General features: G+C 39.0%; 1 protein-coding gene across 4 annotated transcripts in view; it reads right to left on the bottom strand.

Annotated features, from left to right (window-relative positions):
• Positions 1-20,717, bottom strand: part of LNX2 (ligand of numb-protein X 2) — a 61,112-nt gene that overhangs the window by 18,039 nt on the left and 22,356 nt on the right. For all 4 annotated transcript variants that reach the window (XM_067290747.1, XM_013962134.2, XM_013962132.2 and 1 more), the window contains 2 exons: positions 9,833-10,334; positions 264-502 (listed from right to left, as the gene is read on the bottom strand). In XM_067290747.1, the coding sequence (XP_067146848.1) occupies positions 264-502; positions 9,833-10,233 (640 nt within the window). In that variant the 5' untranslated portion in view covers positions 10,234-10,334. The remainder of the gene's footprint in view (positions 1-263; positions 503-9,832; positions 10,335-20,717) is intronic.

The following is a 20,717-nucleotide window of genomic DNA, read 5'->3' on the forward strand; positions in this document are numbered from 1 at the left end:
TGTGTTATGATCCAGTACCATATCTATACGGTACACATATCCAGATAGATTTTTCCTTCCTAACTGTGATTTTAGCCCAGTTCTATATTTGCACATAACAGAGGTCTACAAGTACTTCCCCAGAAATTGTGACAGGAAGAACAAAAAAATGAAGATGGGCATTCATTAATTGTTTGCGAGAGACGAACTGTAACACCATAAATGTTTCTATGTTTGACAAAAGGCAATTGGAAGAAGGTTTTAGAAGATAAATGATGACATACTGTCTGCTACTGTGTTCTCCTCAAAAGCAGGATTGTCAATGCTGGGCTCATCTGCCCACGTAGGAAGGGCAGGTGACGTGAAGCTCTGCTCCGCAGGCACTGTTCCCTGATCTGCATCTGGAGATAAACGGCTGGGCTGCTCTGTCCCGCCAGGACCAGCCTCGCTCTCAGCTTCTGGCTGCAGCTTGCTAGTTTTCCTTCTCTCCAGAGCAACCCTCCGATGAGAAGCCCCAGGACACCTGTGAAGAAAACATTTATACTGTGCTTCAAGTATGCAGGAATATATGCAGCACAAAATGTCAAGAGTGTTCCATAAAACAAAATCAGTTTTCTTCAAAGACATGACTTTAAACTAGTCATAAAATAGTTCAGAACCAAATGGATTTTAAGGCCAAAATATGTTTCAGTGGACAGAACCCCAAAACAATACTGCCTTCTTCACAAAAGCTCTACTGTGTTCCTTTCTGGCTGTGAACTGGATGTGCTCTAACACATTCTGAATGTGGGCTTATTTTCTTAAATATATATCCCAGTTTTTGGAATAAACACACAGATTAAACAGGGTTGGCATGAAGTTCCACAGAAGAGGAGCCCTGTCCAAAGACACCTTTGGAGACTCCTGAAGCAACCTCCCTTGACTATAGTAAGCCAAGAGAGAAGGAAGCATGATATTTTTGGGGGGTCATTTGGGAAAGGAAAGAGAGATGAAAATTTTACCTACATTAAAAACAGAACATACATAATAGCTCTGCCCATAATCTCCTTTTTAATCAAGAGAGGGTTTTTCATTCTCCTGTCTCTATAAGTCGCTTCCTGACTTAACATAGCAGGTACAATTTTTTGCTCTCCCTTAAGTAACAGTGCCCCATCACCATATTGCACTTTGCACCGTAAACTCATTTTTATGAGATTCCATTATTCTTAACACAATGATTTTTTGCTTATGCTTAAAATCCTACAACAGTATATTGCAAAGAAGGGCTGCAATGTTGCAAATTCACTGAAAGCCTTCATTTATCCAATGGTTTTACATTTACTTGTAGATAATTGGATACAGATATCAATCTTGCATCTGCCTGTGTGATGCAGTTTTACCAGCTTCTGATATTGCAAGGCTTGCAGTATTTGATGCCTGTCTTAAAGCTCCTGCTTTTGGAGCTGCTGACCACATAGAAGATATTAGTATTGTAGCAGTATCACAAAAAAGGAATAGTGTTCTTGAAAGGGCTCCCTTTTGGGGAACTTGACAGATTGGTATAACCAAAGTAGGAATGATTTATTTTGGCAACAGGAGAAGAAATCTGTTAACAGAATAAAAGGCAGCAAAAGTCTAACAATGTCCTAATTTGTTGAACTGGAATATTTTAAGAAAAATTACAATGCTGCTTTGGTATTTTGTAAGAGGATCCGATAATTACATGGTCAAACTGTTTTGACATGAAGGATTTTAATAAAAGTTTTCTCTAAAGAATTTTGCTAAAAAACATCTGTATAGCCATTGTGACCCCAGCAATGTTAAACACATGCATACATCTCACTATATATATATATATATATATATATATATATATATTTCACTTAATGTATGTTTAAAAGAATGGCATAAGGAAACCCAAATATGCTGCGAAATATGCACGAATACATAAATCAGAGATGGTTCACATTATAATGGCATGTTTAAGGAATCATATCTTGGAGCTTTCTCCAAGATGACATGTTTTAAAACTGCTGGCCATCTTGTTCTTCAAAGCCAAGAACATACAGGCATGAAAAAGATAAAAATCACTTGAAAGGTCTTCCTTTGTGAAAAGGTTTCTTTGATTTTAATGTAGAAACACAGCTACATTTCTTGGTTTGTGCTCAGGTAATATTTATTACATAAAATCAGTGGCTTAGCGGGACTGATCAGAGTCAAACCCAAAAAGCAAAAAAAGAATTTAGAGATCAGGCTAGGCTCAATTTAATCTGGCAACCAGAAAGACAGACAGTTACAGGTGAAACTCAGCAGGAACTGCTTCTTGTTGACACTTACCCAGTGCAAACCTGAAGACAAGAACGCCAAAAGGCCGGGAAAAGAAAAGAGGCAATCCCTTCCCCCAGATGCAATTTCTAAAACACTGTAATTTTAACAGATTAGCCACCCTCTCCCCCCAATTCTTAGCAACAGGGATTGAAAAAAGGAACGCTCTCCAGCAACGCCACTGCTCAAGCACCACAGTGCAGGGTAAGTGCTCCTGAAGGAGGCAACATCACCTTTCCTGGGAGCTCTGACAAATGCGCCTTCCCACGCTGAGCTCCACCAGCTCAGGGAGCTGCATGTCTCCGCTGTCCCTGAACTGCCCTGCTACAACAGCAGGGATTTTCACAAAAGAGGTGAATGAATAGCTCAAAGTTGACAGTGTCAGACTACCACGGTCAAATCCCACAGTTTGCATATCAGCATCCAGCTTTACGGGACTACTTCCACGAACCGGATGATTCCCTGCAAGTCTTCTAACAAAATACTGCGCTGCTGGCTTTTCACGCAAGCAGTTCACAATGCCTGCGGCTCACGAAGTAGCTGGTGTAGGTGGCAAAGCACACCTGAGAAGTTGGGGCCTTTTCAACTATATCAAAATAGGACTGAACAAAACCCATACTTGCAAGTGTCCTACTTCTGTCAAAGCCTTCCAAACGGCAGTCGAATCGTTCCCCTCACCCCACCTTTTACAGAGCACTTTCCTCCACCATTATTTGGCAGCTGATTAAAGTCCTCACACAAAATATAAATAGACTGAAGGCTTATTTTCACCACAGATATTTAATTATCATTTCAAAGGCTAATATCAAGAAATGTAAACAACATCCTGAGCACGACTACTTAACCCAATGGAAGCGCTTATATGCGGCACTCAACAAGACAAATCTATGAAAAAAATTAATCCTGGTGACAGAAACCCCTTCTTCTCCAAATTAATCAGTCATTATAACAGACGTAGACTTTCAGCCTGATAGAACAGAACTGCCTTGGCAGGAAAGCAGCTGTCTGGTGGAGATGTTACTTCATGGGATGCCAATTCTTCGGTCTGTAAACACAACATGTCATCTACCAAGCAGCAAAACTCAGGACTGGTATTCAAGCACATTTATAATTTTCATTTCCACTTGCAACATAGAGTTGTTGTTTTTTTTTAATTGATGGTAGGAATGCATTATTCATAAGCAAAAAAACCATACATCACTTGTAACAGTTAACAGATGCCAATAAATCTCTTCATTAATATTGTTTTTGCCAAATATTAGGGATAAAGACCATTTTGGACAGAATCCTGCAACAAGTTGTGTATGCAGGTGGACATCTAAGGATCCCACCTATCATCACAGATTCTTTTGTAAGGGTACAGAAATCCCTGCTCATGCAAGAAACTGCACAAATAGGGGCCTGAGACTGAAATGTATTTTACAGGAATGGTATTTCATAGCTACCTACAAAGCCAGAATTCCTTATGTATGAGTCAGAAGAAGGAAAAGCTTTTTTTAATTTCTAGCAATTATTTAACTGCTTTCATGAATCTAGATTGCCAAAGAATAGAAATATTGAAAGAACTAACTAAAGCAACTGAAAGATACTGTTTATCAGGAAACTTGAAGGGCAGTTGTTCTTGGGAGGTAAAATGAGCTTCTAGCTGCATTTATTGACTCCCTTCTCCCTTTGGCCTCAGGACCGACTTTTCCACAGTTCTGGATGTTGACAAAGCGTAGCTTTTACCTTCGACTTCTCTCAATCCATATCAGATGGAGAAAAGTTTTTGAAAAGGTTTTTTTTGGTGGGGTGAGGGAGTTTGCACAATCAAGTCTGCTGGGTTTCTCATTTAAACCTGACTCCTTGGAAGGCTAGCAGTAATCTCTCTCTGCAGATAAAAAGAGCTTTCATACAAAATTAAGATGTAGTTTACAGTGTACTCCAAGGGATAACAGTAGGGCCTTGAAAAACACATTTGCTCACTGAGTACTAAAAAGAAAGATTTCATTGTAACTTATGCCATGAGTGTGCAGTCTAGAGGTTCAATAAAAGCAAACACACAAAATAGCCTCAAAATAGTTGCACTAAATCATTTTCCAAGTATAAACTGAATTTGAAGAAAGACTGCAGAGATGCAACTGAAATGCCTTTGCTATTGCTCACGAAACTTTGCCAGCAAAGTGACCTTAAACACCATTTCTGGCAAGTTTTACAGCTACAAGTCAGAGCAAAACATGTTGCTTCTTCGGAAAGCTAAGAGCTTGTTTCTTCTTTTTTTTTTTTTTTTTTTCTTTTGCTAGGGAAAAGAAAAAGGGGGGCACTAGGAGTTACCCAATTTTGGGAAATGGAAAGGACTCAGGAAATAAAAAAAAAAAATTCTCTCTCACTTTCAAACACATCCAACAATTTCAAGGTGCCTACAGGAAGCCAAGGTGGCTTCAGAGCAGGAAAAACCCACAGAAAGATCCCTCAGTTTTCCAGCAATGGAAGGAGTTCACAGAGTATGGAGAAATTCAGAATGTGTTGCCTATCTGCTATGTAGGTAGCAGACAAAGACGACATCCCAGAAGAGGGTTAAATCCTATAGTAATTATTTGATCCTCTTCACTTCTCTTGGTGTTAAAAACAGAAGTGTGGGGACAGTGCTTGAGGCCAACATGAGATCAAGTGAAAATAAAAACAAAAACAAACCCTTAGAAGCATTGAAAGTAAAAACCAAAATAACTGGGATTTCCCTGCTTTTGAGTGATAGAATTTTGTATTTATGCAATTAGTTTTCTTGTTAATCTAAATCTATATTTTAAGCATGCTGACTGCTAGATAGTAAACAGCTCAGTAATTTTTTCAATTTCAGAAAACACAATCTTTTTGTAAAGTTGATATTTAACCTTTCACAAAATTGGCCTGAATGTTATCAACATTAAAATATTTGGAAAAATATCCCCATCCCAAATAGTACCTTTCTTAAATTACTATACTAGAATACAGCTGGGAAAAATTGAAGCCCAACTCATTTGCAAAACATAAACACGTGACCTAACTCTCTTATTAAGAAGCTGTACTAGGTTAGGAATTTTTGTACAATAGAATTTGTATTTCAAGAATTGAATTAAAATCAAACACAATAAAAGTTCAATAAGTTTTTTTTTTGGGGGGAGGGGGATTTCTACTTAATAAATTACCTTTAATATTTAGAAGTGGAATCGGCACATACTTTCTTAAGCATTAACAATTTTTGTATACCAAATGGTCAAGAAAACCAGTACAACTCAACATTATACATGCATTTTTTTCCTTTAAGTCAGATTATGTGTATTATGTTCAACTTTGGAAACCACAGTTCCCAAGTGAATCTGATGAAACTGAAAGACTGATAAACCAAGGGTATTTTCATTAAGCAATGAGGTGCACATGGAGTGCAGTAAGTGACCATACAGTAATCAAATTTGTGTCTCATGCCTCAAATCTCCTTGCTAAAACAGCTTGCAGTAACTATACTCTTGGAGTTGCCTGGTGGATATTATGCCATTTCTTCCAGCTTTTATACTCAAAAGGAGCCAATTCTAACAACACTGGAAGCTCTGTGTGAACGCTTTTGAACAGTGAAACCAACCAACCATATTCCATTTCTTAGAAATGCAAGCTAGTTCATGTGTTTACTAAGAGTGGTTTATATTAAGCTATTCTGAAAATTATACTACTACTGAATTTTATAATTCTTTCCAACATTTAATAATCAGTAGCGTAATTTTATTGGATTCACTAATCCATATGAAATCTCATTCAAACAACACAGTTACTGTCATCTTTTATGTCAGCAATGATAATTTACAGGTGTTCAGATGTTTGCAAATAAACTTAATTGAGAATTGTAAATCACCATGTACTCAAAATGCGTATCAGCATCCTAAGAAAACAGAAGGAATTCAAGATGAGCAGGGTTCTGCAACTAAAAGCTTTTTTTCATACTGACAGACAGGAATAGCTGGTGACTCAGCTCACTCAGGTTTCATAATATATGTTGTGCATTAAGCAAATGAATATTTCATATATACCTAAAGTGAGTACACATAGTGTTCCATGTACAAATAGATTACACGTCCCTGTTGTAAACAGTCCTAATATCACTCAGAGAGATACCAGTCAAGGAAAATGGATGGAAAAGGTGAGGGAAACGACACTCAGAAACCAGAAGATGAACCAAATGTGTAGCAGGAGTCTCGCTAGCATTGTGTCTTTTATTAAAATTAAATCAGTTTAATGTTAGGATTATAAATCTTGCAAAAATTTAGGCTTTCTTTCCCACTGCCCCCAGTCATCACAGAGATTAGAAATGACTTGCCTTGAGGAAACCAGCAAAAGCCTAAGTTAATGTGGAAACGATGAGGTGGGAGAGACAGACAAAAAGGCTACTCATTAGTAGCTATAGCCCTCTGACATGGAAACTTCACATGTGTACATTCAGGTTGTGAGTACATACATGCCCAAGTGCTGAAAAACAGACAGCTCACAAAATCCACACAACTCCACACAGCCCCCTCCTCTAGGGGGTTGCAGGTCCTGCACCTTCAAGTTTCGCTCAACCTCAGAACTCCTAGAAATGTTCAGGACTTGCAGCAAGAAGGGGGTATGCTGGAAACATGCATATGAACAAACCGTTTCAGAGGAATGCAGTCATGCTCTTGCCTTTCTCTGAGAAGCACTTGTCTGTATGCATGTCCATAACATGCACAACTCCCAGAAGTCTCCTCTGCAACATCATTTACCTGAAAAAGGTCTCCAGAGTCTCCAGTGGAACAAAGACCGAGACTCTGAATGAAATTCTTGGGGTAGCTGCAAGCATCTCCTGATATAATCTCTCCGCCCTTGTGGTCACCAGTATCACTTCAACTCTAGCACACAGAGCAACAAAGGTAATCCTTGTCGCGTGATTGATTGACACAGTCCGATACTGACTGCTGGGACAACTCAAAGTGACTGCTGGCACATGACTTTGGTGGAAGTGCTTGTCACAGCAAACCCTTGGCTAAACACCAGAACCATGTCCTAACCCCTCATGAAATGATGAAGCTACTTGTCTAGGAGGAGATCTGGCTGAGGCGTGGGAACACACCTGGGGAAAAGGGATAGGCAGCAGTCCTTTGTGGAAGCAGTGGTATACCAGCGCCAGGCTTCACCATCCTGCATTTAGCTCTCACTCTGCATTTCAGTTTTTGCTTGCCTAGCTCAAAGAGACAACACCCTTTCCTCCAAGACGAACTGAAAAAGACTAGACAGCTTGCAAGGGCAATAAAACCTTCTCTATCAGGAGGCTCTGGTGGAAAGGGAAGGAGAGGTTGGAAGGAGACGGGAGTGTAGAAACAGTGCAGACTGCACAGTGTTACCCAGTGTCTAGTACCTCCTTGTTGGATAATATGGACCACCAGGTAAAAACCAGAGAGCCTCTACCAATTAATGACAAATGGGGGGCTAAGTGAAGGAGGCAGCTGGAGACAGACATGAGTATCTCCCTGAAGTTTCCTTAGCACTGAAGACTGAGATGCAGAGGTAGTCTGTGACAGGGGTTGGTGTTGCAGGTATCACCACTGTCTTTATTGTTCCTAACACCTCATTATGGCTCAGGAGGTGGAATAAGCTAGACTGGACTGAGGGCAGAAAAATGAGGAATACAGTTAATACTACCCTTATCCAGGGGAGAGGGAGATAGCAAAACCTCTTCAAAGCCCTGAGACCTCTCTCTGCAAAATGAACATAGGTTTTCAAAATTAAACACAATACACTATCTGAATTAAAGGAAAAAAAAATGAGTAAATCATTTTGAGTTGTACACAGAAAATCAGATGCAACTCATTTGAATTGGATCCTTTGAAGTAAGATGCATTTTCCTTCTCTACATAATTCTTTATTATATTCATCATATAATTTCTTACATCTCCAAAAAGTTAAAAAATGTGTTAGTTACTTGGCCTAGATGTGTATAACATTTTTCAGCTCTGACTCATGCATTCCATCACATCTTAGCTTTAACATAAAAGGATATGTCCATGTTTTTGTTCATGACTCAAATAATGAAATAGCTAATAATTAAAGAAACCCTATTTACTGAAAATATCCTCTAAACTACTGAGAAAACAAAAGCAGTCAAATACACCCCTCAAATCAAAGTTAACATTTTTCCATGACAAAAATGGCATTGCTCTACACGGAAGAATGAAACACATCTTCACACACACAGCACAGTACTGCACACATCATAGGAAATATTATTTTGTTACAAGAACAAAATGCACTAGTCTACACAATATGAAATATCATTCTATCTGAATTTGATTGTCTATTATTTCCTTCCTTATATCAATATTTAAATATTTGTGGTAGGAAGGCATAAAACAGAAGAACTATAAAATTATTAGCAGTTCAAAATAAGGTCCTAAGCATTTAGGTGTAGATAATACTTTACAATATCTTGATAAATATCTTAAAGGCTGCCATTACACCAAGCTTTAGAACAAAAACCTGTCTGAATCAGGCAGGTGGACTTCCAAGGTTTTCACATATTTTCTACTCCAACATTCCCCCAAACGATCCTTGTCATCTGCTCTCCTGAAGTTTCTTATAACCCTGTAACTTTCACATTACACAAGCAGTAGCAGTCCTCATAATAATATACAGCAAAATGCACAAAAATTCAGTTGCTTTCAGGTCCCAAATGAGACTCAGGATGCAGAAGATACTGGAATGCAGCTCTGACACAAAACCACTTGCTCTAGCTAAATTTACACCTTTCACTCATCTGAAGTGACGAGTTTCTTAATTCTCCCAGTTTAAAAGGGTGTTGAAAGCGTTGTATAAGCAATCAGAAAAAATATCCCAGAAACAAACAAAAGCATGCTCACATAACATACAGTCAACCTGTGCAGTGAACAGATTTTTTAAAATAAAAAGAAAAATAGGTCTTGCAGGAGTCTCAAGAGATACCCATTCCATCTGCCTATCCCAAAGCAAAATCAGTTCTGCCTTAATGGTTTCTGACAGAGGTTGGTTTAACCTGTTCTTAAACACTTCCGAAAGTGAGGAATGCACAGCCACCCTCACCCTCACCGAGGAATCTTTCCCGATGCCTGACCATTATATAGTTTTTTCCTAAAACCTGAACTAAATCTCCTTTGCTCCTACTGCACTATTTCCTTCCTTTGCGGATATGGTTTGCATTTTTGAGGACTTCTCTCTCATTTCTCTCCTCCCTCATCCTTTCTTCCCCTCTGCTCTAAATAACCCCATTTTCTTTAACCTTTTCTCCTAAATCATATTTGCTAGACCTTTAATCAATCATTTTGTTCTCCCCCTGACTCTCTCCAAGTGTTCCCCAATCTTCTTGGGCCGTGATGTCCGAATCTGAAAGCAGTACTCCAACTGAGCTGTCACACATTTATCATTTCCTACAGTGTTTGCCATGAATTTAAAACTCCCCACCAAATCACAGCTCTCCGCCTCAATTTAGATTCCTACAGAAACCAGTCTACCAAGCGTGCAAGAGACATACACTGCAACCATGTGCATGGCTCACCTGTTTTTGAGATGTGCTGCCAGGTCACATCGCTGCATTACCTCCTGACATACTGAAGAAAAGGGGCATAAAACAAACAACTTGTCTAACAGTTTATGAACGAGAATGCTGGATTTTTTGCAGAGTTTAAAATGGAGTCTTTTTCGATCCAGCGGGCAGAAATCCTTCTCCTGTAGAAAGTTCCTTAGGCACTTGTAGCAGAAAGTGTGTCCACAGGGAGTGTCCAATGGCTGCAACAAGGGCTGAAGGCAAATATGGCAAACCAAGTCATCATCCACTTCATTCTGGTAGTTGTACAAGTGATTCTCCCTTGTCCAGTGCTGCTGGCCACACTCGAAGCACAAAGGGTTCAAGGAGGCATTCTGCTCCACCAAAGCCATGTCATCATTTGTAGTCCCCATTGCACAACTAAAACTGTTGAAGAAGCCTCTTCCTCATAGGATAGATTTATTCCTGTAAATCTCAGGGGAGAAGCAACTGTTCTTTAATCAAGTGTCATTTTCTGCAACAAACAACAGAATAAAAATAATTAATTTCGCATGAAGTTTGAAACTTATCAAGAAACAACAGTTAGATTAACAGATTATTTTTGTTTTCTGGAAATTTGTCATAGAATAGAGCGATGAAAAAGTCCGTAAGCACGATTTTATTTTAAAACAGAAACATTTTACTGCTTTATAACAGCTGCTCCACTGCATAGTTTTCACCTGCAAGATGACCAGCTTATTAAGAGCAAGGGCATTACATTATGGTATCTCACACTAGAAGCAAGCAATTGGTGTCTAGCACAAAACTACTCCATTGTGGAATAATGATTATATGAACAAGTAATTGTGTCCTTTAATATGTGATTATTATTTTATTCAGTAATCTGGTCCTACTCTTCTTTTTGGATTTTGACTATTAATATAGAATATTGCACATTAAAGGTCTAAAAACCTTTTTTTTTTTTAAATAACAGAAATGATTGCTTACCCTGTTCTTTCCTACTAATTATTGTTATATACCACAACCTACCTTTGAGTTTTCTCTGTGGATTGCTACACATTAAGAGGAACTGGTTCTATTCAATATGACGCATTTGATTTAGTACAGAGGCCAGAAATAGAAGTATGGAATAAAGTAATCATATGAAGTATTGGTTCTAAACAACCACCCTGTTTTGCTTTATACCTAACACAATTAAAATTGCAGCATGCTCAATGTGTTGATAATCATGTCAGTCAAAGGAATGCATGTCTGTCACTATGGAATTCATTTTAAACTTAAGAGTTAAAGTTTGCCTGTCTTAAAATAGCTACATGGTTAAGAAACTGTGCAGCCATCAGCCTATCACTTCAAACACTAAGTCCTTATCCTTCCTGACTTTATCTGTCCTTCTCTCCCTTACAAAATCATATTGCTTGAATCTCACAACAGAATGATTTAGAAAACAAAACAAGTTCTCCCACAATAAGAAACCTGTTAATCCATTAATTTTGGTAAATGTACTCATTAAAGAAAAAAAAAAAACCCTCAAATTTAAGTCATGCTTATTTTGTGTCCAAATTCTTTATTACAATTTAGCAAGTGACAATCACGAGGCTCACTTCTTATATTCTAACAAAGCAATAGCAAGCATATAGAAAGTGAAAACTCCTTGTCTTTGTACTAACCCATCATCTTTGTTTTTATCTGCTGAAATATAGTCATAAACACATTCTAAAATTCACATGGAACACGTGGATTTCACGATGTTTTACTTTTTAAGAGAATCGCTGTTTTGGTTTTTACCCCTTAACCTCGCACAGCCAAGCACAAGACTTAGAGCACATTTTGCAAGGATTACGATATCCTTTGACGCAAAAAGGATTAAATAGTAATTTGTAATCCAGGATTCTATCCTGCTGTGGAAATTGATGCTCTTCATTGCCCTATCTTGTAGTAGATAATGTGTACCTTCTGGAAAGGATTTTATGAGGGAATAGCATATCAGTTCTTTGTTAGTGGAGACTAAGAATACAAAATGAGACCCCAAAAGATATTACTTAAAAACAGTCTTAAACATATTATGTAAGGATTCAAAGATTGGAAAGCAGATAAGGAGACTAGCACACAGGCCCTCATGTGCACAAACAGCAATTCTCTAACTATATGTTCATGCTCCTAGATTAACACAGAAGAAATGAGTCTGGTCTAATGGCTGTTCTTTAAGTAACACAAAATAAATCAGAGGATAAATGTTCTTGAAAAATGCTGCGTTGATCTGTGACTTTACTGAATCATTCTGCCACTTATGGCTCTAGGGAAACCAACACAAACATTGAAACATGTGGCGTATTTTACTTAAATGTACCTGGAAGATTAACAGACATTAGCAGTGGACCAAGGCGTGCAGAATAAGCTGAGAAAGACATTTTAAGAGGGTGTTGTCCAAATGCTAGACCAGCTCTTAAAATTAGCTAAGAGCAGGACTCTTCCTCCTTCTCCAAGTAACCAAGATCACAAGAAAGGAGGAAGACCTACATCAGCAAGGCTACAGAACCATGCCAGGACTGTGACGTGTACTTCAGACCCAGTTACAGAGCTTTGATGGTGAGCATCTTGAATTCTCCTTTAAAAAAGGACAGGCTTCTCATTTATATCCTTTGAGGTCTATGTTACTTACACTGCAGTCTTCTACAGAGCACAACGCAACATTTTACAGCAAATATATTTGAGAGATACTTGCTGTGGTCAAAGACAGCAGCGTCTTTTCTTTTGGAAAGATGTGATTAAAATAATTCTTTTATACATTAAAAACTTCTTAAACAGAAACCATAAAATTTGAACAAAAAGTAAAATAAGAAGAGTTCTTGAGAGAGCAGGCCTTCGCTGGGATGTTTAAAATTATAATGAGAAACTTACTTTCTTCGGAAGTTAAAGAATGGTAAATCCAGAAACAAGCTCTGTTTACTGGAATCACAAAGGTATATCCTCACTGACACACAAGCAGTTCCTCTCTAGTGGTGGTGACTCACTAACACGAGCCAACAGACCTATTCCTAAGACTGAATATCTTAATAGTGTTCTTGCAGTGACGAAGCTGCCGTGAGAGCCAGGCAACCTCGACACGAGAGCTGGTCTCTCAGTCCTGCCGGCAGACAGGGTGTGCATGCTTGGTTGGGAAGGGTGGGAGCTCAGGCCACGGGCAGACAGGCACCATCAGATCTATTTCTGCTGGTTGCTGACATTGCCTCTGGCCGCTTGGCAGAGTGGCTGGTGTTCTGTTAGCTGACACAATCCATAAAGATCCCACTAGCTAAGCTGACCACTTTTTCTGAAGCGGATCTGACAGCACTTCCACAATCTCTCCGTCAGCAGAGCGGTGTGAGTGGTAGCCCCCAGTACAAGGGAGCAATAAACAGACTGTAATATCTTTGACCGAGAGAAGTATCGGCAAAATGAACATCTGTCCGTGGCCTAAGCATGCCCTGCTGGAAGCAGACTGCTTCTTCTCTGCTGGTGGAGCCTCTTCTAGGAGAGTGAGAGGCCTGCCCTGCTGATCCCCCGCTCTTGGGAACTGCTGGTTGTCTCTTGATTCCACAGCAAGTTCCCTTCTTTTCCCCCCAAATAGTTCAAACATTATATCAGTGCTCACTGCAAGAAACAGACAGTCAAACACAACATGAAGATTCAAAGGGAAAAAAAAAAAAACAAAAAACTTTACTTTAGCCCTGCTTCCTTGACTCCTGTGTTGCATTTAGGGCAAACTTATTCAAGAACAGAAGAATTATTCACTAGGATTTGTATAGATTATATAGCACAGTCATCTAATTATTAATTCCAAGACTTTTTCAGACTGTTCCCAATGCAAAATACCTACTGATTTACACAGCCCACAAACACAATATTTATAGTCAGAGAGACAATTGGGATTGCAAGCAGGGTCTAAATTTCACTAATTTACAGGCACTATATCCCTGAAACAGTACCAGAGCACTGCAATTTATAACATGGTACTTTATCCCTCCTTATGTATGCCTTATATTCTTTGCTGTATCAGTACAACTGCAGATCAGCATCTCCACAGGATGCATCAGCTCAGGAAAGCTGCAAACAAGGTAAAACAGTCTGAAGAATAAAAAATAAAGAGACTAAAAGAGCCAGCCAGGACTCTGTTTTTCACGTCATGTAATTCCCTACCCAGGACTTCATTATAAAAACAGAACAGTGCAGGTGGTGCCCTGCTTTCAGTTTTGAATCACTATCCCATTTGGAAATTGGGCATGACTGGACGGCGAACTGTGCATTTATTTATTTAAAGCATGTATGAAAGCAGTTTTAGTTTGAAGAACATAGTCTTATTCATAGGCCTTCTGTAGTTCCGATTTATTGATTCAACTAACAGGTTTCATGATTTTTATTCCAGCCCTCTGGATAGGTACTATAAACACACAACCAAACCAGAACTGTAGCAATAAATGAACCCTTGTAGTAATTAACTTCAGAGAGAAGTTAATACATATGGAAATATGTATTTTGCAATCAACTTTGTGAGAGATTTCTGAATTTCTTCATTAAAATACTGGAGATTTAGATCCCTTTAACTGACTGTTAAAAATTCTACAACAAATCTGACACTACCCCAAAAGTAAACAATTAAGGAAAATACCCATCTTATCAACAAAACCCTTTTAAAACTACCTTAATATACCATAGCTTCCCATTTTGTTTATTACCCTATGCATTTTCCTTAACCAAAAGCAGAGTAAAAGAACACCCTTTAACGAATGACACCACTGCTCCTTTGCTGTACTCCACTGTCCCTGCACCAAGTATGCCTCGAAAACAGATGGGATGCAGATCTCTTAATTCTGCGGCTAACAATTATTTATGCCAGAATGGACATTTTCTCAGTAGGTGAGATGTTATCTAGCCAATGAATCAATGTCTAATTTAAACAAAGTGAAGGTGCAGAAACATTTACTTTTATTTCCTCTCAGTTCAAGGCCACCGTATGCTGGTTGGTTCATCTTATCTCAGAGGGCTCTAAATTTTGTGGTCTGCCAACAGCATAGGGATGCACCAGCATTTCCCTTACCCTTCAGCAGTGGGGAAGGGAAGGGAAGGGTAGGGAAAGAAGTCATAACAACCATATAAGAAGTTGTTATAACCATAACAACACTATGAAGGCTTCCCATGGCCCTAAAGACAGGCAATACTTTCCTGATCAGTCAGTCAGATTTGTACTTGCAAGGTGATACCTAATTGCTCTTATAAATCTATCAATAACTGAACAATAGTATGGTCATCATCCTGGATGACATTTACTTAACTAAGTTACAGGAGTTCTGAGGTCTGTTCTCAGTCTTGCACTACAGCCTCATTTCCATGGTACCCGAGCACCCAAGCTAGGTAGGACAAACCTCATGTTCTCTAAATTCCTCTGCCCTGTTCAAATGCTAAAGTTGCAAAGAAAATCTTTTAGCAGCCAGGTGGAGTGGATTAACACAAGGTATAAGAGAAGACGACTAGATGTGGTTACAGTCATTGCTTAAAACCACATCATAACCAAATTAAAAATTAGTCCTTAGTTCCCAGTTCTGTACCCTCTACAGGAATTACAGTATCAGCTGGTGATTCATAACTGTTAGAAGCAGACAATAGTTTGAGTGGACTATTAAAAGACAGCAGAAACTTTCTGTAATAAAAAACATGATGAGAATAAATAGCTGACATACAGTACTAGAGGGGAAGAGTGTTATTTCACATCTTCCAATAAGCATGACCTAGCTCATTGGATACAATCTCTGTTTTAATATTAAAACTGTATAGCAAACAAGTGAAGCAGAACTAGCAACTTGTATTGACTTTATAATGTCCATGTTAATTATTCAGATATCTGAGGGCTTTACTGCCTTCAAATGCAAAAAATCCAATTCTGCCTCCAGTGCAAGTTAGTAAAAAAAGTAATCCTGTTAGAGTCTTTTTCTTTTGAAAACACAAACAAAACTGAAGTGCTATGATGTCAAAAGACGACATCTGGTAGCTCAAAGCCAGAAAAATGTAACAGAGATGGGAAGAGTACATCAATTATACTCTGACAGATTTCTGTTAATGTAAGAGCAATGCTTTCACTGAATCCTGATATCCAATACACTTATATTTGTGCTGACAGTCAACTCTGTTTTCTATTTATTTATTTATTTTTAAAGTCATTCAGCAGAATGACAGGGATTTTTACATTCAAGCTGAAAAAATTTTGCAAAAAACACTGAATTAGTTTATTGTTCAAAACTGAACCACAATTCAGCAGTGCTGGGCTTACTGTAAAACCATCTTTTCACAAGAGCTGGTTTTACAGTCTCTTCTGTGCTTGTCTTTTTTTTCCATCAAAGCAATGCCCAGAGAGCAAAAATGTTAGCGGCGCGCCAGGTGTTGACAGGACACTAGGCTTGCAAAAGCAATGGGTGGCAGACAATGCTTGTGCTTTCACACCTCAGGAATTCAGGCTTAAGGGTTTTAAATATGTAATTTCCTTTAAAAAAAAAAAAAAAAAGCCAGGCACACCCCCCCCACTTTCTGGTATTTCTGAAGGCGGGCATCTTTGCAGGTTGCGAAATGAAACCCTGCCTAAATCTGGTGAATGAGGACTGTTTGGGAAAATTAATACTAGTGCAACTTGTGCTCCATGGTTGTGGTGTGCTACGTTTCCATGGTAACGGGGGCTACGGGCTTTAATTACAGTAGCCACTTTAAGCGCGGGTGTCTCTCTTAAGGACACCTGCTGTACATTTCCTTATGAAAAACACTATGAGAATGGGAAAAATCAGAACGAGGAATCCCCACGTCACACCCTCTGACCCCTAGCTGCCTGCGAAGATTTAGGGGATCCAAGCAATGAGCCCATCAGTGAATGAAAAGATGTAAAGAAAGGAGAAACCATGCACAGATCTGGCAAGGGCGAGACCATCCCTCTTCAGGACAGGCCACGGGGTGACTCTCGTCTCCCCAAACGACACCACCAGCGAAACTGGCATGCGCAACACAAAAGGATCATGGTAAGAGGCAGAAGGAAACGACTCCAAAAGATTAGACAAGTAGCCAGAAGGTTTTGCTCAAAGCACACGAAGATCATCAAGCAGCCATCTTCTAGAGCACAAAATGGAATGGCTTCTATTTTGGGACCCGGAGATTAAAATAGCTTTAGTTTAGTCAAATCAGTCTTGAACGAGACAGCAAAGATAAGAATTGTAACCATGCAGAGGTCTCTGCAATGAAATATCAATTCATTACAACAAATACAGAGCTACATCAGATAAATCATCTCAGAATAGAAGGAAGAGAGACAAGAATACGAATGTTTAATGAAGCTACATCTACACATCAAAAAAATTAAACAGATTAAACTTGGAATATTTATTCTGAACAACAGGAGCACTGAAAATGAAAAAGTAGGACATACAAATCAAGTCATACAGACGAATAACCTATATTCTGATAGTGAGGCCGCTTTCCTGACATGTGGGAAATGTGGGTTGAAATGTAGGTTTAAAACCTTGCAGAAAGAGAAGGGAACCAGACTTAGATCCCTTCCTCCACAGGCAAGTGACAGCTGTCGAGATTTTCAGTATTACAGGCAACAATCACAACAATTTTCTTTCTCTTCCATCCCTACCCTCCCAGTTCAGCAAAGAGGCAGTGGCTGCCATTACGATTTGCAAGAAGCTCCCACTCTCTGTGGTATGTTCAATTTTCTGATACCTGGTATCGGGGAGCTTTTCCAAGGCAAGAGAGTGTCTTGTTTTTGGGTGCTAATCGAGCCTGGTGTCAGAAGGACACCGAGCTGCCCAGTCGTCCCTTGACAGAGGCTCAACGGAGCAACAAAACCTTCGAATGCTTAAAAAGTCTGTGGCACCTCTGGAGTTCAGGTGCTCCCAGAGTCACACCACAACTGGTTGGCAGTTCCAGGTTTGCAGTTTTTAGGCCTAAGTGTTTAAACATGCTCTACTTCAAGCTCCTAAATCCTTCTGGGGATTTTGCAGTGGTGAAAAATAAATACAATGAAATAAATTAAAATGAAAGTAAAAATAACCCACACTTACCTGCAGTAACACCGGTAGAGCTAAAAACCAAGTTTCCTTCTTAGTGCAAAGAGAATAACCAAAACAACTTTTCATTACCATTTTCATAAGAGGTAGGCTTTTCTGTTCAGAGGGACTGAAAAAAGTACCCCAACAGTCAAAAATTTAACTGCAAGCAGACAATTAGTGAGTGTTACAATCTCAGCGACAGAGCACAGAAAAAAGGCAAGAAAGAATAAAATATCTGCTTATGCAACATGGTGATTTTCTGCAGTGCAATCTGTCCAACAGCACTTGACACATGCACCACCCTTTCTGTTTGGAGGGATGAAGGCAGAGAAAGCTGTCGATCAAGATGCTAAACCTTCAGTAAAGCTCACCCCCATGCACTTTGCCCTGAAATGAGGAATTTCATGGATGAACAGAAAACATTTAACTAGATTAAACATAGCTGGTTCCTGGATATGCACAGACACAAACTGATTTGATTACTACAAGTTTTAAGGAGTCTGAAGCAACTCAAAGAAAACAAGGAAAAAGTGAGCTGTGCTCTCTTTCTAGCTTTTCTGCTCACCTGTACAGTAAGCCCCAAACACTGTGGGTGTGAAAGGAGAAAATCCATGGAGAGGACATGCTTGGGTTATTCTTAAGATGGCTTCATGACAAAGAAAAGCTGGGTGGAGGGGAGGAAAGAAGGATAAAAGGACTTTCTGTGTAGTTAAATTTCAGGAGTAAGTACTTTCAGGGAGAAACACCAACCCCATCTCTTCCTGCAGGCGTAGGCCATCTTGCATAAATGTTAGATCTGGTTTCCCCCATCAACAACAACCTAAGCGATAATGGAAAGCTATTCTGAAAGATAAACTACACTGTTATTAAGCAGTTCTTGTTATAATAAAATGAAGTTACCACCTACTGATCTAATAAAAAAGAACAATTTACCTCAAAATGAGAATTTCTAAGATCTATACAAGAGAGCCAAGAGTTTCTGCCCATCTGCAATGCTCCTGGCCTGTAGAAGGAATCTCTGAGAGAGACAGCAAAGAGGGCATTCTTTACAAATATCTCTGTTAAATGATAAGTCATATTTTCTTTGCTCTGCATAAAAGCAAATACTTTGAGTTAAGGAGTACCATACAGCCTCAAAGAATCCACAGAAACACTTAAGACAACCTATGCTTAGAGGAAGACATCTCAAGGAATGTGAGAAAGAGTGTAAAGGATGGTCTAGACAGAAGGTTTGAGGCTTCAGTTTCCAGCCTCAACCTGCCAAAAAGTATCCTGGCAGTTCAGAAGCATCACTTGAAGAACTAAAGTCAATCACCTAAACCAGTCTACCCAGACTAGATGCTGCTTATTTACTCCCTAACAAAAGAAAACAAATATCACCACATCAGGATGGAGGAAGCTCTTTAAAAAAGGAAAAAAAAGAAAATTCCCTTCCTAATTCATCAGTCAAAACAGTATTTAACTCAGGCCATCTACATGCAGGCAAAATTAGCCATGAGATACTACTAGCTAATTAACAACCGCACTACCTGCAGAGTGACTGGACCAGCTGATCACTCTTCCACGCAGTCTGCAGCACAGAGCAACAGGCAGCAGCTCACAGGCTGCACTCGCTCCAGTCAGAGCAACGCCTTGGCAAGCAGGTAACTTGTGCTAAACACATTACCATGCTCGAGTGAAGGGGCGTGCATGCGCACGCATGTGTGTGTGCCTGTGTGCGTACGGGAATGAAGTTCAGGATGCTGTTAACTAGCTGTAACTTGAATTAACTCCATTCTTGGCTTCTTGGATCATAAGCTCTTTAGGGTGCAGACTGTACCCCTCTCTATTTGTTTAACTCCACTAAAGACATCTCACTTTAACGCCGTACCTAATTTAGTTTGCCTTTATCCAGAGAAACCTTTCTGATCTGAACAAAGAGTTATTTTCAGCACCAATTGGCTGACCCAGCTATGGAGTCTGTATTACAGGTAGAGTGCAAATTCTTCTCATGCTCTTGTATATTTATTCATAACACCTCCCTATTATTTTATACAACATTTGGCAGAAAATTAGAACTTTACATCAAGATCTCCTGCTTAAGTTCTCTATCTGTACAAGCAGCATACCTCTTAGACACACATACATGGATACCAAAAATAAAAGGCTCCATGCATAATCAGAATTTACATAACAGGAACAACATACTACATTTAGAAGTTGTAGTCTTAAATATTTAAATATTATCTTAAATAAAAATATTTAAATATTTTTTATAAAAACAGCTCTTTATATACATAATACACTAGTACTTGATCCAGGGTTTTACAAACAGCCGTCAGACAAGAATCAGAGAGGGAAGTGGACATTTAGTTGATTATGTAAAGTCATGTCTGGTTATATAAATAAATTTAACAGAGACAGAATATGGACATAAAGACGACTGCATTTGTTCTAGTCAAAAGCTAGGAATCATATATTCCCTACTTCAGTGTAATTCCACAGCCATGAAACAAGTAGGGAGCAGAGAGCGTCTGTTGAAGGAGAAAACATTTTTCCCCAAACAATTCCCTATTCCTTATGTTTTTTATTTCAGTTATGTTCCATATTATCTTGGCTGACTACATTTTAAATAAATAAATGTATCCCAGAATTTCAGTACCTACCAAATAAGGAGGCTTTTACCTAAGTGCATTTATCTGCACGCACCTGATGTACAAACTTTGGCTGCTACAGTATGTCCTTTGAATCCTGAAAAGAGTGTTCTTCAAAATAAACTATTTCAGTAGAAGAAATGCTGAAACACAGTCCTCTAAGGTTCAGGTGAAAATGTGAGCAAAGGTGTATAGTAT

This window comes from Apteryx mantelli, chromosome 1 (assembly GCF_036417845.1).
Source record: "Apteryx mantelli isolate bAptMan1 chromosome 1, bAptMan1.hap1, whole genome shotgun sequence".
Lineage (NCBI taxonomy): Eukaryota > Metazoa > Chordata > Aves > Apterygiformes > Apterygidae > Apteryx > Apteryx mantelli.